Here is a 24,319-nt window from a genome sequence, read left to right on the forward strand (position 1 = left end):
GTTCCACCTTTCATCTTTTCATTGGCTTATCTACTTAGAATCTTTATTATAACATTTCTTTAATAACTTGCTATATGTAAACAAATTCTCAGCTTTCTTTCAGGAATGCTCTCAGGGTGCAACTTTCAAAGACTTTGCTCTGTTTATCTGAAAGCTGCAATACTAATTATGTTTTTTTCTAACTCATTCTTTTCACAGAATTCAACAAAAGCTCTTTGTCAAAATAAATCTCATATTTGCAGCAAAAGGTTTAAGTTAGAATATTTTCTTATAGGAAGAGAATGGCTTGATGATAATACACTGTTTTGGAAATAGTTTTCTACTGTTAAAATCAAATTTTATTACATTCTTTCCTCCACATTACTAAGTACAAACCCCCAAGATTTACTGGCGGCCTTTTAGCAAAATCTCATTATGTTTTCTTAAAACTCTCAAAAATATTGTTATAAAACTGCTTAAGAGGTCATTTCTGTCTTCTTAATATAGCTTTTTTTCTCCATTTTTTTCAGAAAACTTGCCTCTTTTTTTTTTCTTTATTTTTTTCTTTTTTTCCTTCCCCTAGTTATACACTGAAAATTGGAAGAAAATTTTGCATTTGGAAGTTTGGGCACATAATTCCAGCAACTCCCTGCACATTATATACTGTTAAGTTGTGCAAAGGAAATGATAGCATTTTATTTGAAATGTGTTTTATTACAGCTAAGTACATTTATTTATTTGTTTGTTTTAGGTTTTCCATAAAGACTGGGGAAACAACTTCTATATTGGCTTAAGTGTGAGTCTTGACAGAACATTCCAGTAAGTAAAAACAAATTAATTTTGTCAGACTCATAATGTATTCACATTTGGCATGGTTGGCTCCAGGAGAGAGTTGAAATTCAATGACTGACACAACTTGTAGACAGGTTTATGTCCACAGATAAAGTTTTAAAATGGTATTCTGCTCCTCAGCAAAGCACTTCTCCCATTATATTTTCACTACCTTTTTTTACCTCTTTTGGTTCTTTACCCTGCTTTTGTGTTCTGAGGCTGAGATGTTGGATCATAGTAAGTGAGGCATCATCCTCTTTTCTTTGTTAGATGAAAGAAAAAGTTGGTTGGAGGTCTCCAGCATATTCTAGATGGTTCTTGCAGGCATTACTTATTGCTGAAATTATAAAAGAATAAGAACCCTAGAAACCTGCAGTGAGAGGCATCAAAGTGGTTTTTAGAGGTGAAATATCAATACTGGAGAGCCCTTGTCTGGATGTCAGAGTTTGGGGCAGGACAGCTTCACATGACATGGAGTCATTTACAAATGTTTTTGGAAACAAAGTGCTCTGGAATTATTTTAAACATCCCCTGGAGCCTTGGATGTGTTTCAGACATGTCTTCTGTGGTATTCTTCTCTCCCGCTGCACCTTTTTCTAGTATATTATTCTGGGATTCAAAGCTTGGTCAGATGAGTCTCAGCCTCTACTTTTTAGTCTTCCTCTGGTTGTCACAGTCTCACAAACCACAGAGACTGTAGTCTCAAATCCTGGACATTCCGCTTTCTACATCTCATTCACTGCTCAGATAATGGTTGTTTTCCCAGTCCTCCCTTGTTACGTTACTAGTTTCATTCTTTCCCTGTTGGATGAAGGTGCCACTATTTGCTTTATGGTTTATTTCTTCTGGTTTATTATGTACTGGTTCTTTCAATTTGACTCAGGAGGTTTGCAGGCAGCTAGGCATCCTGATGAACTCCTAAGCTGTAATTTACTTCCAAAAACATGCATGCACTTAGTCTCCAAAATTGGAAAAATGTTAGATAGTCCTGAAGATTGTCAGCCTTGTCTGATTCATCACTTGACTTCCAGCACACTGAGGCCTTTTCACTTTTCTTGGCTACTTTTTTGAAAATAAATTTGTGAATCACTAAACTAGGAAACGATTGATGCATATTTGGAAAAAAATGGCAAACATGTTTATAACATTAAAGATTACCTATGCTTAACAAACTGGTTCCAAGTGGTTCCCAGTATATGGTTCAAGACCCTTTCTTAGCCTACAAGTTCTTGTACTATTGCTTTTGACCCAGGAAATTGCTAAAATAAGCTCAGGTGGCTGTCTCTGTGCTCCAGAGAAATCCAGGTCCAGTGCTAGACTGGTCCATTTCCAGCACACTATCAGTGTTCAGAGACCAAGAGAGGTTGAGATCACCAGTAAAGATGATTTGTAGGGACCAGGTCTGAGTCAACACTGTGGGCAATTGATGTGAAAATATTTTTTTACTAATTCCAAGTGGAAGGTCTTGGTTTCCTTTCAGCAGAGAACAACATGTGTTTGTAAGCTAAGATATGGGAAACTTAAAATACAAAACTCAAATATATCCCTTCCAAAGAAATATTAACTAGATTCAACTTAGAATTATAGTTTTCTCAAATTACTTCTTTCAGGTGGATGGATGGAACACCAGTGAACTATGTTGCCTGGGCTCCAAATGAACCCAATTTTGCAAATAATGATGAAAACTGTGTGGTCATGTATACCCATACAGGTGGGTGCTGTAACAACATTTGATGTGCAGGATGTGCCTTAGGCGTGGGAGGGCTCTGTGGGCAAGGCTGGGTGGGCTATACTGAGCAGGCTGACCTTTCATAGTGTTCAAAAAGCAAAGGAAAACAAATTGTAGTCTCTTCTTTTATTTATGTACTTTTAAGAAATTGAACTCTACGTAGCTAACACACTGAATTACACCTGCAATTTTGTAATAAAATTTCTAAGTGAACAAATCAGGTAAGCATCAGACAATTGGCAGACAGAGTCAGTATATTTTCTTCTCTAACCTCTGTCTACTTTATACCTACCTCTCCAAGATATTAACTATCTGTTTGCATTTGTTCATTTCCTAAAAACTGAGGGTTTGGCCATGGCTTGGATTATTATTAAGTAATTTTATACAATATTTTAATTAAAATAAAATATTCTTTAATATACATTAATACAGGGAACTGGAAGTAATTGTGTTTATACTAGCCAAGAACTTAGTCTTTTTTTTTTTTTTTTGGACCTCTTCTACTTTTAAACATTTCTAGTCTCAAAATCTATAGATGAGGTGACCTTTCTAGGCTCTCTTAGATGTGAATGGAAGAATATGGACATTTTTGGGGAGTAAATATTATGTCTTGTTTTGGAAATTTCCTTTCAGATAAGATGAGTCATGTCCTTAACCTCTCTGAATTAAAATGAAAATATCTCCATTAAATATTAGGTGTGAAAAATTCTGCTGTAGGTAGTTACCTGTAACTGTCTGCGGCCAGTGGAACATATGTCATTTTCTTATTCATCCCTGATCTGTGTAATGGGGAAGATGTGTTAAGGTTTTCCTCTTAAACCACACTCCAACTGGTAGTAAAGACACCATTAAACTCCTAGACTGTGAGAAGCTCAGGGAGGAAGGTAACCAGGACTGAGTGCCTTATACAGACAGAGTGATTCCAGAGACTTAACAGATCTCAGCTATTTAAGCATCTGAACTAAAACTCCCCTTTGCCAATGCTATGGTTTTGCAATATTGAAGTATTTTTGTTTCTAGACTAGTTATTTACATTCTAAATTTTGCTGGAAACTTGAATATTTTGAAGAAACAGACATATAACTACTTATTGTTCCTGGGGGAGAGAAATATGCATGTAACCAGTTTTACTTCCTACTTGCTGAGCAGATTTTGTTTAGGAAAGGAACCTTTATATCTCAATCTCAGTTGCATTTTATTTTGTTTTATTTTAATTCTAATTTGCTTTCAGGTACATGGAATGATATCAACTGTGGCAGTGTTGAGTTGTTCATCTGTGAAAGGCTTAACAATACTGTTCGTCCAACTGTTGCTCCCACTTCACCACCACCAAAGGGTGGGTGTACAGAAGACTGGCTCCTCTTTGATAACAAGGTGCAGTGTGAGATGTCAATATATTGTGCTTTTAAAAGAGCAGGATGAAAAACAATCTTTGAATCAGTTTTTCAATTGTAACAGGGTTTCTAGTTATCACAAATTATGTTCCATTCATGTGTATTTAAAGACCTTAAAATTACAATTCCTGAACCGGAAATTACAGCCTCTGTTGGGACCATGGCAGTTATGAGGGAGACCTTGAGACATAAAAGAACAAAGCTTTATTTTACAATAGTTCTACAAGAGGGAAGTTGCTCATCTATCGTTGGCAACACAAAACACTACCAAAAATATATGTTCTCATTTACTGTGCTGAGCTTATCTGGCTCTCCCTTGTTGCCTGGACAATTAACTCATCCTTGGCTACTATGCAACGGCTCTTAAGGCACCAAGGCACCTTCCCTTGAGCAAATTTATCAGTTTATTTCTATAACCAAGGATTTTAAATAATCCAGTTATAAGGTTTGCTGCACTTTATGATGTATAATCACTGTTAGCCTTGTCAAAAGACAAAATTTCAGGATATGAGACTATATGTAATAAAAATCCATAAATTTTCATCAATGAAGCTATAAACAGTATAAAGTAACAGTGTACACTACAATACAAGTCATTAGAATGCACCTAGTAATGAAGACAATTCTCATTAACATTGTTTTGTCTAGATCGGTCTTCTCTTTGGTTGAGCACAAATATTTCAGTTTGATAGAGATCCTTTTTTTTTTTTTTTTTGAGATCCACTGGATGTTTTTCTCCTTTTCCTTCTCTCTCTTCTTCCTGAGAAAAAGTCATAACTCAGTGTCTTCCATTTCATGGTGCTCTCTCAAGCTAAAATCTCTCTCTTCTTCACCTCCTGGAAGAGGAGCTTCAAAGGCTCTTCCCTTGACTTTTCACTATGTGCTTATACACCACTTCCCTTTTCCTCAATTTTTCCACGAATTAACTACTTAACTTTTCAGTTACATGCTTTAGGTAGGACATTTATGTTGCTTGGCTCTGACAAAGCTGTCTAATGACTTAAACCTCATAAGATCCTGTTACAAGAAATGATAAATTCATGGCTTTCTTTCCTATGTCAGAATCATTTTCTTTCTGTGATTATCCTGTGAGAACCAAATCTGTTTTGACAAATATGGCAATAGAAGATGAGCTATTTCGCTCCAATACCGTGTCTTACCCTTTTTTGTTTTCTGAAGTCTCCAGCATTTCTCTCACAGTCACATCTCAGAATTGTGCTCAGGGGGTTTAATGCAATTTCTGCTGAGATCAGTAGACTGACATATTCCTTCTCTTAAGTATATGCCAAAATATTGGGTTTCATACTAATTTTCTAGTACAGGTCTTTTCTGTCATTTAAACCTAAAGACAAGCTAGCAAGTACTGTTAAATTAACTAACCTCCCATTTTACATGAAATATCTATTTTATTTTGTTTGTTACAAACAGTGATGTTTTTATCAGAAATTAAACAACATCTAGATTCAGATTTGGCACACTTCTCTTTTTCAGTGTTTTAAAGTCTTTGGTTTTAATGAAAATGATACATTGACATGGCATGCTGCACGAAACAACTGCATTGATTTTGGAGGAAATCTGGCTACTATATCAAAAAAAGAAGAGCAAGGTATAAAGTACCAATGTTTTGACACTGATGACACACCATGTAATTCCTGATTAAAAAGATTAGAAAGTATGTTAGAGCTTTTGCCATATATGCAGTTATTTATTCCATACTAATACAAATTTATGCTGAATGAGAAATTGCACCTATGAAAAAATACATGCATATTTTTAGTGTCTTTATTAACTATTAAAATCGTAGTTTGGAGGTAGGATGTACTGCTGCAATATTAAATTTTTTTATTAGAGGCTTGTCATATAATTAAGTGTCCACTTCTTTTTTTTTTTAAAAAAAAAAAAAAAAAAAAAAAAGAAACCAGCTGATTCTTGAAGTCACTTCCAGCTCAGGTCAATCTAGGATTCTATGATTCTATGACAAAATAGCACACAAAAGGTGTAATATCCAATCCCAAGTCACTGGACATCTAGCTGCTGAGCCAAATGCTGTGGGTGTCAGTGAAGGACACATCCTCAGACAGCAGAAGGCTCCAGTGGTGGAGTCCTAGCTTCCCCCTGTTCCCCTTGTTCTGCTGGACCTCAGCACCTGCTGGTCTTGCTGCTCAGCAAGTTGCAAATATTTTAAGAGGCTTGTGTTTTCTGGGGAGATGTGCTACCTCAGGCCCTGAGGGATGCACACAGACCATCTCCTACCTCACTCCATCAGTGCTAGTGGTTTAAACTTTCTTTCTGTAGCAGAGGAAGGATATTATTTTAGTGCAAAGTCAGCCGAGGCAGGACCTATGGAGAGCAGCATCTGGCATTCCACAAATTCATACATGCTTGGTTTGTTCATACTTGGTTACTAAGTAAAGGTGTTTGTTTTTTTTTTTTTTTTTTTTTTTTTTTTTTTTTTTTTTTTTTTTTTTTTTTTTTTTGTGTTATGCCTGTTTAGAAGTGAAGTTATTAAGTCAAAATTAACCAAAGAAGAAAACAGAGTGCACACTTGGTAGATTCATTTTCTACATGCCAAGTCTTAGTGTACTCATGTTAATTCCTGTAGTACATATTTTCTGTTCTTCCTCAGATGACAGACAACATAAAAGAGTGTACAAATAAATTCCTGTTTCATTAAAAATGTGCCCATCTTTGAATTTGTAACTACTTTTTTCCAATTTATACTTCAGATGACCGATGTTAAACATCTATTAATATATATTAATTTTATTTTTGTCATAAGATTGGCACCTTATTATAAAGAGAAAATTCATCATCCTGGTTCCAGCACTCTAAAGTCAGTGGTGTTGCAGAAGAGCGCATTCAGTTTCCTTCCTTATACAATTTTTCTTTTTTCCTTTCAGCTTTCCTTATGTCCCTCTTAAAAAATGCTGCAACAGACGCTTGGGTTGGACTGAATGACATAAATCAGGAGCACACATACTTATGGACAGATGGAAGCCCAGTAGACTACACAAACTGGGCAAAAGGTTCCCGAAGTTATTACAGTATGGTACGCATTAATTTCTGTTTGTCACTTAAATATTACAACTTTAGTGGATGAACAAAATGTATGTAGCTACTATTGTATTTATGTATTTTCCTTTATGAAGATTTTTAGTAGTCCATTGCCTTTTACAAGCAGAGTAGCCCTGTGGGAGATGTATCTGCACACATTTTTTCAGCTGCTGTATTTGTCATGGTTCTGCATGAGTCCAGACAGAGGTTTGGAAGACTTATGCAAAACTCAGACACGTGAGCAATTTCCCTCATTTTACCATGACTCATCAGGATATTTGAATTAACCATAGCATAAACTACATTATTTTGGGATGCGGTGAGTGTTACTTAGGTTTGATGAAAATACTCAGATAGTTGCATGCATTGACAGTTCTTGGCACTGAGCCGGTCAAGATAAATGCATTGAATGAAATACTCAAAAGAGGGAGTCTGGGTCTTCCTTTCTAATCTTCCTTCCCCTAACCTTCATTTTGAAAAATAATTTCTCTGGCATCTCTATACCTTTCTGTGTGCAATTGTAAGACAAAATTTAGTGTTACTCAGTAATTGTGAAATGGCCAATGTAGAATACTTCCCAATAGTATTATTCCTATACTCCTGTTCTAGCTTTACCAACTTTCTCTCTTTTCACAAGAGAATCGCTTCACTTTCATTTAAAATGGAAAAAAGCTCTTTGAGGTCCAGCTACCATCAGGCTAGAGCTGGGTTTTGGAACCTCCAGGGCTTCCCCATCTCACACCGGCCTATGCTTTCTGCAGAATGCTGTGACCATTGCCCTCCAGAAATCACATACAGCTTGACAAGACCCAGGCTAGCGCCAGAAGGGGCTTTGGAGGTAGCATAATGTTATACTGAGGTGAGGTGGGGGCAGCTACTGCCTCTTCCTGCAGGAGGCCAAGCCACATTCTTCTCATGCTGTGGGAGGAAAGGAGGAAGGTAAAGGGTCCAAAGTGCAGCAGAAAGGGTGTGGGAGGTATCTCCCACAAAAGGTTGTTTCTGACAAACTACCTCTACATTAGTGCACTGTGGTGACCACTTTGCTTCCTAGTCCTGAGCTGGGGCAGAAGGAAGAATTCAGCCCTCCAGGTAAGCTTCAGTGCTGAGAAGCAATTCCCCATAACTTCCAGGAAAACAGCAACAGGCCTGTGGGCCAGACCTGGCACTCACAAATGAACCCAAACACATGCACACACATACAGGGCCATGCACAGAGCTGTGTACATTCAGATAGCCCCAGACACATCCTCCTGTCTCTGTGCTGAGCTTTGCAACTCCCTCTGTCATCCAAGGGCAGACTTTCCTAGGGCTGAGTTGCAAAGGCTTATTGCCATATAACGTGCCTAACCATTGGTTGTATGAATTTTATGGCCATCAAACTATTCCTCTCTGTGTACCTGTATGTGATACATGAGTCTGTATCTCAAAGAAGTAGGAATGTTTCCTACCTATCCACATCTTTTTTCTTGCTAATCTCATTTGTCTTGTAGGATGATTGTGTCTTTTTGATGAAGAACCCTATTGAACAGGCAGGGAAATGGAAAGATGAAGGATGTAAAGCAAGCAAAAGTTACATCTGCCAAAAAAGTTCTGGTGAGTTTTCTTTCACCATGTTCTAGTAGACCTGATTTATTGTGGTAATTTCAAACTGGCGCTAAAAGTGACTTTCCTGTAATTCTGCCCTAACCTAACTGAAATTAATGACAATATCCCATGCATTGTGGACCATTTAAAAAAGATGATCACACATTTTATTTGTTTGGAAAAGATCTCTTAACTTTTTCTATTTCAAAGACTAGACCAGTAAACAACCATAACAAAAAAAATAGATCTATGTATCATCATGTAGTTTACTACTTTTTGCAATCAAAGGTGGCTGAGTGCACTGTCTTTGCATCTTCAAAACTGGAATTTTTAATGTTATACAAAAAACACTGCAACTTCTTTATTTTTTAAAACTGCCCAGCTTGATTTCCTTCACATTCTTTCTCAGACAATTTCAGCAGCAGCAGTTACGTCCCTCTGCTTGGTCATGGTGTGTTTAGCATACCCTGTTCCTTGTCAAAAATACAACAAATGCCAATATATAATGGAAAAAGAGAAGGAATTGTTCCTTTTAATGTCCTACATTGGTGCAATATGGTTTGGGTAGTCTGGTGCTTACAAGGCGTGTTTCTGGGGATGATACAGATACTTATGCCAAAAGATCATTCTGATATGTATTAGAAAATTTTGTCACAGTACATGAAAATGTGGTTTTCATCACTGTAAGGATTTTTTTGGACATATCTTAATTTGTTATTGCAGTTTCTCTTAATTACATGACAATTCCAGCAACTAGATTTTCTCTCAGTGTTATAAGTCTGAGCCAATATAATGTTAGATTTTTTGGTTGTTTTTTTGTGTGTTACAGACCCCAAACTGCTGCACTCCCAACCCACAGTTCCGGTGTTTGGCTTTAACAATTATGGTGATGACCGCTATGAAGTCATCAACTACAAAATGAGCTGGGAAAAAGCAGAGAAGAACTGCAGGGACCAGTCTGCAGAACTGGCCAGCATCCTGGATCCTTATGCTGAATCTTTCCTGTGGTTACAAATATTAAAATACGGGGAGCCTGTATGGATTGGCCTTAACAGCAACATGGTGAGTCTACAAAATGCTTGTGACAGTCATATTAATATCTTAGATAAGATATTGGTGCAGCAGAAATCAAAATCTTGCAGAGGTTATTGACTTCCCTCCACTTGAGAAGATTTACACATTTAAATGTTTGTTCATAGTGTAAACAAGAACTTTCACAGCCTACACTTCAAAGGCCATCAAGGATGTAGCTACAGCACTGAGCGGCTTCGGTGGTAAAAGTGGCGATGAAGTTCTCACTTCTTCCTCCATGGTCTACCACATGCTCCTGTGGTGGAGCAGTGCTGTTTCTGAAGGCACACTGGGGAGCACACAACAGTAAAAATAGGTTAAACATAGTTATTTCTTTGTGAGCTTAAGTTTTTGTTTCAATTTGCATCCCAGCAGTACAAGAGCTCGTGCTGGGAAATAGTGGAAAGAGCAGGGCTCTGGCCATGGGGACTCTTTAGGCTGCTTTTTGGAGCTAAAGCCAGTGCCCTGTGTACAACTGCCAACAAGCTCAGCTAAGAGTTGAAAGGTCTGAAATGGGCAGAGGCATGTAAAAAAGAACATGCATAAATAAAATATAGCTGGGTGTTTTTGGAACTGAAGCTGGGGAGAAATCAAGTGGAGAGAGGTAGAGCAAAGGCTTGGTGGGACACAGGTCTGAGAGAGGGCACCGGTGCTGAGGTGAGAGGAACTGGAGCTGCACCTCACTGAGAGCACTGGGAAACTGGGATTAGACAGGAATCTGGAATGAAACATGGCCAAGGGTCTCAAAGCAGACCGGAAAGGAAATGGCAAAGAACAGGATGGGAGTATGCCTCCAAAGATCACAGGAGGAAGGATCTACACTGCACAGGATGGGGTGACAGAAGCCATGGATGTGACTAATGTTAGTCATCCTCTGCAAACACTGGTGATATCCATCGACAAAATACATGCTTAGCTCATCTCTGGTAGCTGGTCCATGCAAGACCCACAAACTTACCACAAGCACAGTTAACATGGGTGGCAAGGGTCTGTGGTCCAGACCCAAGGAGAGCCACATCAGTTTTTCTCTCTCCAGAGAAACCTCAGATTCTTCTCTTTGCTTTCTAAATACCTAGAGAAGCCTGCTTTAGAGGAATGCTGACCATAGTTTCTCTGCAATCTTTATTTGATCTGAGTGTATATGTGGACTCATTTAATAAAATCCTCATCCATATATTCACATTTGTTACCTCAAGGCCCGCCCTTTGCCCATTTAGAGTACGAGATTCACACACAAATGGTGTGAATTGAATAACGTAGGCTGCATGCTAAACAAACATCTGTAGGACCACTGTCCTCTACCTGCTGTGGAGAATGGGAGTGTGCACCAATTTCTTACATATCCATGACATAATCTTTTGCAAGAAACCATGATTCCAAATTCTGCCTAGTTCTTGCATACATTCAAATGCGATCTTAATGCTTTTCCAATCTGACTCTTGTATGTGATGTAATCATAATTGTGATTTGCTTTTAGAGTGGTGGCCAATACGTGTGGTCAGATAGAAGGAGGAGCAGGTATCTTAACTGGGCCAGTGGAGAACCAAATAAAAACAAAGCCTGTGTCTATTTAGATTTGGATGGTTTTTGGAAGACAGCATCTTGCAACGAAACATTTTTATCTCTCTGTAAGCAATCCAATGGTAAGTTCTGAATAGGACAAATGTGATTTGGGAGGCTGGAATTTGAGTTAATGTCTTTATTTGAATTTAGTTTTCCACAGATGCAAAGGTTGTGATAGACAGTGTATGCCTTGTGATAAACTCTTGCTTTTTTTAAGGAATAGCTTTCAGGTCCAGTTTGTCTTGTGTGATTTCCAGACATTTCATTTCACAGGCCAGTCGCCACATGCACATCATAAAGACAGCTGCAATATTTCATGCCACATGCCACAGTGGTTTTTTCGCATACTTGTTTGTCAAGAACTACAGAATCAATCAACGTTAGCTTAATTATAAATACATTAATTATATACTTTTACATTTAAAAGTATCTTTTGAAATATTGTGAGTTAAGAAACTTCTGTCAGTGTAGGAGCCAAATAATTAACTTGTTTGTTGCTTCTGCTCAAATATTGCATGCAATTTTCAAATGTTTCAAATTATATAAGAAATTCATCATTTCTGCACTATAATTCACAGCAAATTTTTTACAAATTTAAGCTCTGGTTTGGCTTTAATTGGGTGATTATAATATTATAATCATAAAAGGCTGTAAATTCTGCTTTTACATTGATTAGGAAGTATGATGTACAAGGGCAGGAACAGACAACTTCTCTGACTGACTTTTCTAGAAAATAGCTAGACACAAGCCACAGACTTGTGGTGTCAAGATCCATTATGTATGCTGACTCATTCCTCATTTTGTTTCACAAGTTTTAGGTAAAAATTGCCATGTTGAAGACAATTGCAGTTAGACTGGTGTAAGCCTCCTTTAGCAGACTGGAGAACCAGCTCCAACCAGAGTAGTTTATTACTAGTTTTTCAAGCTTAATTCAACACTTTATAATTAGCTAAATCTACCCCATATTCCTTTTCCTGGAACAAATGTCATATTTTTAGGGCTGATGTGTGGTGCAGGAGTACATATTTCACCTGGAGTTTGAAACTGCGCTGAAACCTGTTTGTCTTCTTCATAGAGTTAATCCCTAGTGAACCACCACAGCTTCCCGGGAAGTGTCCTGAACCGAAGCGTGGCAGATCTTGGATTCCCTTCCGTGGGCATTGTTACTATGTTCACACCACTTCTGAGGAAAGCTGGCCTGACGCTTCCATGATGTGTATTCAAATGGGTAAGAGCCCTTTTTTTATTAGGATATTTTACATGTTGTTTTTTTGTTTGGCTTTTTAATCCAGAACCAAATTATAATATGCAATGTGTGTATGTATGTAGCATTACATTATAAATTTATATATAAATTATAAATTACAACTAATTTAAATGTTTTACCAAGCATTTTTACTATATGGCAATACTGGTCATGGAGCATGTAATGATTTTTTTACTGAGATAATTACTTTAAAATGAAAAATCTTGCTGAAATTATGTGTAACATTTAATTGATATTTTTAGGTGCCTCTCTGGTTTCCATAGAAGATCCTGCTGAAATGAATTTTCTCTTACTCTACTTGTCTCCACTTGCAAGTGACTTCAGAAAGTTTTGGATAGGATTGTTCAAAAATATTGATGGTATTTATTTCACAATGCATACTAAGATGAAAGTAGATACTAAATAGAGTGAATACTAAGTACTACTAACATACTAAATAATAGTACCAATATGCTAAATATTTATTAATTAATCAGGGAAAAATAACTGATAAATATTTAATAGCTTTTCTGCTAAAATGTGTAAAACATAAACTGCCAAGAGGTCTATATTTTCTGTATATTTTTTGCAATCTAAGTAAATTTGTCTGTAAAATATTTTAGGTTAGCACTGCAGTAGTTGACTAAAAATGTTTCTTATTGCCTTTTTAAACTCAAATTACTTGACATTTAACCACTGTAGTATTTTAAGCAAAATGTTGTTTTTTCAATAAATGCTGAGTTAGATTAAATTAAAATTTATTTCTAGACAACACAGGGCATTGCATCTCATATGAGCTGCCTAGAAAAAATATGGATCTAAATTTCAGTGGTTTTTTCCCCATAAATTTTTGGTGGAACCCTTAATTTTAATCCAAATATATTTAATGTGTTTTTTTTTTTTAATTATTTTTTTTAAACTGCTGTAATTTCAAATTTGAGGTTGTATTCTATATCATCATAGTTCTGAATCCAGTTTTTCTTGGAGACTTTGGCTTGGTAAACCTCCCTAGTGAGTCTAGACTGGGCTCCAGCTCCTGCTCAAGTCTGTCTCTCAGCACCAGCAGCGGCCGGCCAGGTTCATCTGTTCTAGCTGAAAATGAGCACTACAAAAGCAGCGACTTGTTCCTGACCTGTTCCTACAGTGCCACAGTGCCCCACGCTGTGCAAGCAGGGCAGGAGGGAGGTGCAGCTGCAGGGGAGGGGCAGAGGAAGGGGCACTGAGGCAGGTGGATACGCAGGATATGCTGCCACAAAAGCACATGCTGAGGGAGAGAAGATTGTTATTACTCCTACTTGACAGGATATGCTTGACAGTCAGCAGACGAGATCATTAAAGAGAGAGCTAATTCAATTTGCAAAGATAATTAATTAATCCAGCTCTAATAAAGTAGTTATTAGCTAATGTTGAATACACATATAAAGAAAATCTGAGCATTCTCTATGCTTGTACTGCTGATACTGGCTTGTACAGGTTCTCTGCTTTTCTTAAGGCTCCCAGGCACAGTCCTAGGTGCAGGCTTCAGCTGAAGGTCCCTCGGTAGCTGGCCAGGTCTTCCTTACATCACTGACAGCTGTGAATGCTAATGAAGTTAACTTTGTGAACATTTGCATTTTGGGACACTCCCACCTGAAAAGCTCTGGCTCTTAAAAGAGTGGGAAACAAGTGCTCTAGAGTTAGAAATAGGTGTTCTATGATACCAATTTATACAACTAAAAAATCCCAAATGTGTTCTGATATGTCACTGTCAGTAGACTAGAAGTTATTCTCCGCTTCATTCACTCACTAGGTAATACATTTGTTTTTAGGAGAATGGATATGGATGGACAGAAGTGCAGTAGAATATGTCAACTGGGAGAAAGGAGAGCCTACAGTACTTTTTGATGAACACTGTGTTGACATGGATGTCTCAAGTGGAACTTGGAGGACCTATTACTGCTCTGTTGACCAGAATTTTATTTGCAAAATCCCCAAAAGTAAGTTCTGAATTTCTGTGCATTGGAAAGTAGTGGTTAAAAAAGTAGCGGTTAATACACATCAGGCCAAACCTTTTAGGCACTGGGTACACTTTATGCATTGATGCTGATGCATGTGCATCTGAATTAAAGCCAAGAGTAATTTCTGTTAAAAATGGTGAAAAATAATCTTGGAGAATAATCTGAGTCACTGTTCCTTCAGTTTAAAAGCACTGATATCTGGGCATTTACTGGACCCTGGGGTAGGGAAGAACATATCTTCTGTTGAGAGTGCAGAGAACATTCATGAATATTATGGTTAGAATGCAAGGAGCAGTAGATGATGACCAGATGATTAAGCTAGAGGATGCTGTGAAGAAAGGCAGATACTCTCCCGAGAGGTAAGCTGAGAGGAAGCAGTACAAAGTCACTCAGCTCCTGCAGACAGAAGGGAGGTGCTGCTGATGGTGAAGTGTGCTGGGATCTGCTGGATGAGCAAGAGGGAAACATCAATGGAGGGTGGGCAGTGGGGTCCAATTTATTTCTCTGCTGACAGAGGCAGGACAACCAAACAGCATGGTATGCTTCATTTTTCATGGTTACTTGTGGCCCTCTGGTGTTTTGGGTGACAACTGATGTGAAATCTGAGTGTCACAGGCTGGGACAAGTCCTGCTTGTGTGCACAGCAGTGCTACACAAAAGATGAAGGATGTAAATCTGCACCCATGCAGCTGTCAGGGGTCACTGTATGTCCACAGACGCAGCTGTGTTTGCACACATCAGCTGGGAGACACTTTGAAATATGTCACATTTGCCACTGGCCAACAGATCCACCACGCAAATGTAATTGGTATAGGGGAGAACCAATTCTGCCTGTGGATCCTCACATGTTGGCAGGTTGGCCATGGAGTCATCTGTGAGCTACTTAGGGCTCAGCCAGTCAGTCCTGCAAGCCATTAACTGAATCCTACTCCCCAAGAAATGGAGGGAGAAAAGGAATCTGCCCAAAAATACAGCTAAAATGCGAAGTACAATGGCACTTTTTGTTTTTGCAAGTGCAAAAAATGGAATTCCTTAGTGTGAAGTATTAAGCTTTACACTGTGGAAGAGTGAAAACTTTGAACACAATCTACCTTACATAAAAAGTGTTCAAAGAAATTAATAGTGAGATGACAGTTAGTCTTGGGGTTTTCTTCTTTCACCAGTGTTTTTAGCAAGTATATTTCATGGACTCGGCATCTATTGTCAAAACATATTTTCATATGTTTTTCATGTGCACATACTTTGTTCAGCACTAGTGCCCCCAGCACAAGAAAAACTCAACTAGGTTATTTTTAAACCATTTGAAATAATCTGCTTTTAAAATAGCCTGCTCAGCTTGGTTCAGAGAAAGCCTTTGAAGATGGTCTGAGGGCTGGAGCACTTCCCATAGGAGCAGAGGCTGGGAGAGCTGGTATTGTTAAGTCTGGAGTAGGGAAGAGCCCAGGGAGACTTTATAGCACTTTCCAGTGCCCACAAGAGAGCTGGAGAGGGACTTCTTCCATGGGCATGCAGTGACAAGATAAAGGGCTTTAAAATAAAAATGAATAGGCTTAGATTATATATTAGGAGGAAATTCATTACTGTGAAGGTGGTGAGCGACTGGAACAGGTTGTCCAGAGAAGTTGTGGATACCCAGCCCTGGAAATGATTCAAGGCCAGGTTGGGTAAGGGCTTGTGAGAAACTTGGTTTCTGGAAGGTGTCCCTGTCCAGGAAAGGGGGGTTGGAACTAGATGATCTTTAAAGCTTTTTCCAACCCAAACCATTCTATGATTCCATGATTATTTGAAATTTGTTAGGAACACGAAGTAAAAATTACGTGTGCAGTATTTATTTCAGTGAACTGGTGATTTCAAACTGTATAATATACATATTTTTAAATTTTGAAGTTGCCGAAGTTGAGCCAACCCATGATTCACCCGTCAACAATGGTAAGTTGGTTTCTTTTAAGCCCAATAAACAGAAGCTTCAGTAGGTTTATAGGCATTCATTATTTATGAGTGTAATTTCCTCCAGAAACTTTCATCTAAATACCCATTTAACTGTCATATTTTATTTCAAATCTGTTCAAAATGAGAACACTTCTCTCAAACTGGATGTCTTCTTTTTTTTTTTCCCTTACAAGTTATATATGTAGTACATTATAATGCTCCTTAGAAAAGATTAAGCCAAATTTAATGTTATTTACCTGGAATATGCATCAATTTTAATTGCTATTATGATTGTTCAGTACTTTTGTTTTAACCCAGTTGCTTATTTAGGGAGATATTTGTTGTATGCAACAGCAGTGTCTGGGCATTTGTAGCAATTGTTTCTGTTTTGTTTTCCACAGCATCAATAAACAAAGCTGCTGCTTCATCGTCAGGTGGTTTAGGTGGGATGATTTTTATACTGATCTTCTTACTGCTTGCTGGCACTGGCCTCACATTATATTGTTTCTATAAAAGAAGACGTGATCGACAAATGTTTACGGCTGGGTTTGACAATGCCATATACCGTGGTGACCTTGGAACTCATGAATCAAATTGTCTTGTGACCAATATTGAAGAAAATGAGCAGGAAACAATTTAATAGGCTGGGTAATCTCAGGCCTGATTTTGAAAAGAATTAAAGTGTTGGCATATGAGAATTCTTAAGGAAAGCAATTTTCTCCTATGGAAATTCTACTTAATTTTGCATGGGGTGCTTCTTGCTTTCTCTACTAGCAGGAACAAGTGAACTTGCAAGGCAGATGGAGAGATCTGCTCACAAACTTTAGTACCTGGGAGGGTTGTTGAGTTTTCACATGGACCTGGAGCTATGTTGTGTCAGCCAACACTCAGGCAGCTCCAGTCTCTGTGCACATCCAGCATCATCTTTAGGCACAAGAACCATGTTCACCATATTCAGTTGTGAGAATATGGTCCTTAACATCTTCCAAAAAGTATATCCAGAGCTGTAGGTCTCCTGAAATGTCCTGTTGATCTCCAGCACAGACTGGCAGAATTGTGCAGGCTGGACAGGATGTCCAAGCTCACCTGGTGCAGATCCCTGCTTGAAGCAGGGCCAGGACCCAGCCTCAGTCAGGCAACCTGCTCCAGTGCTGTGGGTCCACATCTTCTTTTTGCTACTGAGGTACCACAGAAGCTCTTTGTGTTGGCCATAATATCAGAATTAACATAATTTCCTCCTCTTTTTATGACTGATGGAAAGCAAAGTGTAAATTGTACTTTTTCTGCTATAGTTCTGTAACATATGCTTTGAAAGAAGAACTATGATGAAAGGTGGGAATGTATTGTGAATAGTAGTGGTTTGTCATTTAAACAGTCAAATAGGGATCTCAAAGGATGCTACAAAAGGGTGGGAAGGAAAGGGGAATTACACTTAATTTACACCTGAACATTTACATAAAATGTATTCTTGATATCTCCAATGCCAGTGTAGATTTCTTAAAGTTTTAGGCCATTTTTTAAAAGCCTAATTAAAAACTTAGAAAATCTTGTCAAATTCCTAACCAAATGCTCCCTGTCCAAGTGCATTTTAAACCACTGAGTCTCATTGTAGGCTTCCATCATGATGGATCTGATGGCATTGCATCTCATACAGTTCTACTGGTATATTCTCAGTTGTCATAAAACCTAAAATAGGCTCAAGTACAGGTGTTTTTTATCTTCACTTTCCAAGTGTCTTTTATGCCAAATGCAAACAACCAAATGGCTCAAAACTCTTAGTGCAGTGGATGTCCTTATTTAATTTGATACTTTTTGACATTTTAATCTTTTGACAGGTTTTAATTGTGTTTAATTTAAAATATTTTGTGTGTATATGAAATACATGTAAATAAGTTTTTATTCTGCATTGGTTCACTAAATGGGAATTAAAAAGCTGATTCTAAGTAAAGTGTGTGTCTCTTCTTAAACAAAACAGTTTATCATAATTGTAAAAAGAGGAAGGAGGCATGGGCCTCTTAATCTTTTATACAAAATAAGCTTCCACTTTTCCTAGTCTAGCATGCTCTTAAATGGTCTTTACCAACCTGTGAAACTGTGTCTCATTGCTTCCTTATCCATAACATTTGAAAGTTTAACCTAATAATTGCCTAATGAAAGTATTGTAATTTAAGACTACTTGTGTGCTGTTCTTCTCCAGTGGTTTCTGAGACAGACTTTATATATTGATAGCTCTTTCACACCTCCTCTCAATACTTGCTGATAGCAACTCTGGCTCTTCCTAGGCTACGTCTTCCAGATCCCCCATCCCTTCTGCTGCTCCCTCATAGGCCCTGTGCTATGGTATGTTGGTCCGTCTGACACTGCCCCAGCGAATAAGGTGTTTCAGCTGAGATCCTCACAGCAGTGAGCAGATTAAAAAGATTTAAGCCATTCTTATAACACCTTCCATAAAGGATCCTTCTGTCTGGCTTGTCTGAATTTGTTCCAGGATGCATAATTTTGGGGAAAGAAGTGGCTACCAGAAAACAATAGGCCAAACCCAGGAAGAATGAGAAATTAATCAGTGAAAGTTTCCCAGGACTGAGAAGCCTTACCAGTCCTGTCGCATTTGTGAGAACTGAACCCAGAGTTCACCAGGTCTCTAGTGCCCACAAACATCAGCGGAGAGAGGATTGTCTATCTTGGACCATATTAGAGATAGCGGTGGCTGATGCCTGGTGGTGAAGAGTAGGACCCTCCGAGAAACTTCCCAGACATCTGAGAATTCCCTGGAGTGCCAGTATGGCTCTTTGAAACTGAGTGTACAGCTGTGATTAGTTTCAGAATATTGCTCCAACCAATATTGGTGATTGCTTGTGAGTGAACTCTGTGAATGAAGAAGTGAATGTGCTGTGTGAATATTTATTTGCTCGTTATTATAAGAGCTTCATTCTATTCATAATAACAACTTGTTAGAGAAAACCCCAAACAAACAGAACAACTTATTTTAAGAAACACAGTTTATGATCTGCATTTCTTCCCTATCCGCGAAACAGGAATTTACAAGAAACTTTACATCCTAATATGATGGATTTTCTTCTAAAACTTAATGGTTACTTGTAGATTTTTTGATTTGAAATTAGTGTCCTACAGCTAGATTTCTGAAGGAAAGCTATTGTTGCCACCATTTAATACCAAATCCTAGCTAATAGACCAACCCCAAGAATGCTCATCAGACAAGACAGGTCCAGTACCACACCATTTGTGTGGAGGTAGGAAAGAGATATCAAAGGCTTGGACACAGAATTTAGTGGTAAAAGCAATCTTTCTACCCGGCCAAGGAACCTTTGGTGTTACACTGTTGTGACCAGAAATGTGGGAATTGCAATTTTTTGGTTTGTCCTGCTTCCACATAGATTCTGGATTTGGTCTTACATGCAACAAAACAGCATTTGTAAAATGCCTCTCCACGTAGAAAAGTGGAGATCTACACCTACGTTGTCAGTTGCTTGCCCTTGCTTTCTCTATATTAGTGTGGTATTTTAGAGAGAATGGGCTGCCTTTTCTCACAATTTTCATTATATCTCTGGCCTATAACGAAAAAGTAACTGATTCTCTACTTGAACTTGTTATAATGTAAGAAGTAGTAACTGCCTTTAAGGAAGGAAAAGCTGTGTAACATTCTCTAAGGTCAGACAGTGAGAGAGGCATGGCAGACAGATATACAAAGAAGAATGGAACATCCTCCTCTTCCAAAAGAATATCAGTTTACAGAGAAAATTTGCTAGTATCAGTACCTATTAGATTCAGGCTAAACATGAGCCTAAAAACAAACTGTTGAACTGTTGAAAAGTCTTTACTTTTGTCATTTAATTTTCTGAAACTAGGGGACTGAAAAAGGAAGTGAAGAGTAATTTGGAGCAAAATGTAAGGAAGTTCTATAAATACAAAGAGAATAGATAGATAGTTGTGAAATGAGCTAGTGCCTTCAGGCCAGCTTCCAATGGGCAAGAGCCAGACTTTCCGGGGTCAGTAGGAGAGGTGTAAACTGCTCCATAAGCATAACGTTGTCCTGATGTCACTGTATCCGGACAGAGGAAGAGTTAGTGTCCATTTTGTCTCTTCTCAGCTGTGTCCTTATATGACACATTCAGCTTTCTGGACACAAGGTTTTGCTGTGCACAACTATTCACTATCTGGGATATAATCTTTTGAAGGATTTGGTTAGTGTTTTAAGGATGTGGTTAGTGGTTCTTGTTCCTCTGCGCATCTGCTCTCATTTCTGGAGAATGCATATAATGCAAGCATTATATGGCTTTTTACCCAGAGTATTGATCTAGACTTCTAGATGAAATCCATTTCACCTACTTTTAGAACTGACTGACATAATTTTGCTTTACAGTTGATAATCAGGAATATATATGGAGCACTTGCAGTTGTTTTGTTGCCCACCAGAACAGGCAAATGATGACACAGATGTTCTAGACATAGGAGGGAATAATATTCAGTAATTGGAGGAATAAGGGTTTGGGCAGTGTGAAACATTGACTGAGGTTGGTTAGAGGACGTCAAACAAAAATACAATGCAAAGTTTCCAAAGAAAGGAGATTGAAGGGAAAGGTTGAAGTAGAAATGAAGGAGTTTGAATTGAGCCAAAAATGCCGACCAATCCTAGGAGAGACAGGCAAGGCTAAGCATGGCAAAGCAAAGGTCTGGGAAATAAATGCGGATGCTGCAGGGAGAAGTGCAGGAGGACAGGAGTCCTGGTTGTGGGGAAGGAATAGAGGGTTCAATATACTTCACATATGAGAAAACAGCTGATGTACCTTAAGTGAACTGTTGCCTCAGGAACACTGTTCAGACTAGGAAAGTGTGTGTGTGTGGATGTGGAAGGGCTGGAGCATGTGAGATATTTGTGTGCTTCTTCCTGTTTGCCTGAGTATTGTGCTCTTTGGAAAGACCAAAGGTGGATCAGGGATGAAGGCAGGCTGCCTCTTCCACCTTGCCCAGGCTCGTGATGACTTTCACAGGGCAGAGCCGTCTGGAAAGATGAGGAGATGGCTTCTTTCCTGAGAGTGATGAGAGTGCAAAGGGTGGAGCTGATGCTTCAGAGCATAGTGCTAGAGTGAAGAGGACGGGAGAGAACCCGGGGTTTTCCTAAGAGGAAGAGAAAGTGGACCTATAGGGAAGCCTCTGGGGCAATGGAAAGGAAGAGGTTTTTGTTAGAATGCTACAGAGGAACTGCATGGGTTGTTTTGCAACCAAATAAGCCACTGAGAGAAAGCTTACAGCAAGCACTTTCTCTGCAAAGATACTGTGAAAAGTGGAGACATTTGTTTTTACACAACTTGTTAGAGAACAAACACCCCCTGGTGTTCGTTCCCTCTGGAACATGTTTCATTTGGTGAAAAGGTGCTGATATTTCAACCTGCTGGATCTGTCCCCCTTGGGGTTCACTCTCAATGGGTGTTGGGAAGCAAGAACAAAAGGCAAAAGAAAGGTATATTGGCCTGTAGTTAGTGTGGGGAGTGAGGGGGGTGAATAACCTGTAAAAGGGCAAATGGAATAGTAAAACTGAGGCTTGATTACACATCTCTCATATGCCCAAGGACTTCTCCTCCACCTCATGTTTCAAGAATTTTTTATTTTATTTTATTTTATTTTATTTTATTTTATTTTATTTTATTTTATTTTATTTTATTTTATTTTATTTTTTATTTTATTTATTTTATTTTAATTCTGGGCAGTGGGAACAGCAGCCTTTTCTCCTAGTAATAATACTTTTCATTTTGGAGCAACTGCATGAGATGGTCATGCTTGTCAGGATGATTTTGAAAGTAAGCTTCTGTCAAAGGCACCATTTGCTGTGTACATTTGCTTAATGATACATTTAAAAGTGCACAAAATTTAGGGCTTATTTAGAGTTAAATCTGTTTGCAACAAAATTTTAACAGGAAGTAAGAAATTAGAAATATGCAATCTCCATATGTTGCAAAGATAACAAAAGTCCGGAAAAGAAGAGGCCATTTATCTCCTTGACTGTTTATCTGCCAAAGCAGGTTTATCTAGTGCACATAACAGTGAAACTGTCCATTCTTAGTTGGATTACAAATGAAAAGGAATTGATTACACCACAAAGAAATGGCTACATTATAATTGCTTCACTGAACATGTGGAATTCAATGATATCGAAACTTAGCATGGTGACCAAATTGGGAAGGGATTTTAAACAAATGAGGAAGCAAGATAAAAAGGAAGGAAATCGTTAAATTTTGCTTGAAAGCTGTTTGCATTCACCTAAAGAATCACAAGAGAAAACCACAGTCTATGGATTTTCTTCCTTTATCAATTTTCCATTGCTTCTTGAGCACTTTTATAATTTGACTAAAACTGAATTGGCTACCATTATAATTTCAATTCCAGAAGTTTAATATTTTCTTATAACTCCAAATATTCATAACATTTTTTTCCCTCAGTTATTCATATGATGTTTGATAGTACAGACAAATAAAGTGTCATTCAGAGTGAATTTCATAATTGGTTTCTGCTTGTTCCCACATTTAGTGTGTTCAACGTAACATGACATTTTACTCTTGTTCTCATGCCAACACAGCTTGACTCATAGTTTTTCAACTGATGACTTTAAAAAGAAACATCTCTGAAGAACAATACACTTCTTTTTTGTAAATAACCTACTGGTAGACTCTTACAATATAGTTCAGAGGAGTAAAATGTAGATTGACTCCTTTCCATGAAGAGCAATGGTAGCTCGGTGTGTGTATTTTTTACTTTCATTAAAATAAATTTTCTCTGATCAGAGTTTCCTCACTTTGGAATCTTCAAGCCAGTTACTGTATATTCTTTATATATTCCTTATGAAGTTCATTCTGTATTTTAGTCTTTGGATTCTTCCTGCTGCCACTCTGTGCCCCAATATTTGGACTTCATCAGGAAGTGTACATGCCCAGAGAATGCAGGACTGGACTTCTTTTAAACAGTGGTGAAAATACTCCACATACATTTTTGTATGTAAAAATGCCTGAAATGAAAGGCCACATTCATGCTGGTGTGACTATTACAGTTACTGATAGAATAAGAATAAAAGAAATTTGAAAAAGCTAGCCTATTTTTTGAATTAGTCAGTCTGTAGATTACCTAAAGATTCTGTATCACTGGTAGTGCTTTAGGAAAAGTCCTACAATTATTGGAATAGCGACAGAGATAGTAGTGAAAGAAAGGAATTTCTTACTCTATGGTTTGAAATATTATCATGATTTTTACTGTGTTCAGGGAAAGCTGTCTGTCTGCTCTTCATTAATGAGTGAGTGATTTTGCTGCAGCTCTGAGATGCCCACAAGATCAGTCATGGACATTCCCAGATTCTTCAGAGGCAGAGCAGGTGCAAGGACAGCACAGGAGGATCTCTGGCACCTTGCTTGCTCTTTGAAGCAGGTCAGCCTGGGCAAAAGGCTTTGGTTGCAGACAGGATTGAGGTGATCCCCGGCCAGCTTGGGTCAATGGCTCTGGCGTGTGGACCCCAAGCAGCTTCTCTGACATGCTGCTGCACTTCAGAAATGCAGCATCTTTTATCTACCACTGAGTGGAGTCCTTAACAAGACTACAGATGTGCAAGTCCAGATTCCCCAGCTGCTGTGAGACATTTTGCTCAGAGCAGCATGGCAGTGAAGCTGTGCCTGGCATCTCAGCCAGATTGCTCAGGGCATGGGTGAGTGCTAGGCTTGTCATCAGTGTACCACAAATAGAGGGTTATCTTTTGGCACCATCGTCAAATACAGTTTTTACCAAGTATTTAGTACAGATTTTTGTTTTTTTTGTTTAACAACTGAGAGAGATGCTTATAAAAAATATTGATTTCACAATGCGTGTAACTTTACTCATTATGGTTCACTGGTCCTTTCTTTGGACAATGTATCAGATACTCATCCTGAGTCTCTTCCTGTGG

At 38.3% G+C, this 24,319-nt stretch overlaps 1 protein-coding gene across 1 annotated transcript in view; it reads left to right on the top strand.

Moving 5' to 3' along the window:
- LOC120750521 (macrophage mannose receptor 1-like) overlaps nt 1-18,322 on the top strand; it is a 32,664-nt gene extending 14,342 nt beyond the window's left edge. Inside the window, exons 18-30 of the mRNA XM_040059331.2 lie at nt 731-798; nt 2,421-2,521; nt 3,771-3,913; nt 5,425-5,539; nt 6,834-6,982; nt 8,478-8,580; nt 9,401-9,633; nt 11,120-11,285; nt 12,281-12,433; nt 12,715-12,831; nt 14,260-14,427; nt 16,336-16,377; nt 16,779-18,322. Coding sequence (XP_039915265.1) covers nt 731-798; nt 2,421-2,521; nt 3,771-3,913; nt 5,425-5,539; nt 6,834-6,982; nt 8,478-8,580; nt 9,401-9,633; nt 11,120-11,285; nt 12,281-12,433; nt 12,715-12,831; nt 14,260-14,427; nt 16,336-16,377; nt 16,779-17,017 — 1,797 coding nt within the window. The 3' untranslated portion in view covers nt 17,018-18,322. The remainder of the gene's footprint in view (nt 1-730; nt 799-2,420; nt 2,522-3,770; nt 3,914-5,424; nt 5,540-6,833; nt 6,983-8,477; nt 8,581-9,400; nt 9,634-11,119; nt 11,286-12,280; nt 12,434-12,714; nt 12,832-14,259; nt 14,428-16,335; nt 16,378-16,778) is intronic.
- The last annotated feature ends 5,997 nt before the right edge of the window (nt 18,323-24,319 follow it).

Source organism: Hirundo rustica, chromosome 1 (assembly GCF_015227805.2).
Source record: "Hirundo rustica isolate bHirRus1 chromosome 1, bHirRus1.pri.v3, whole genome shotgun sequence".
Classification (NCBI taxonomy): domain Eukaryota; kingdom Metazoa; phylum Chordata; class Aves; order Passeriformes; family Hirundinidae; genus Hirundo; species Hirundo rustica.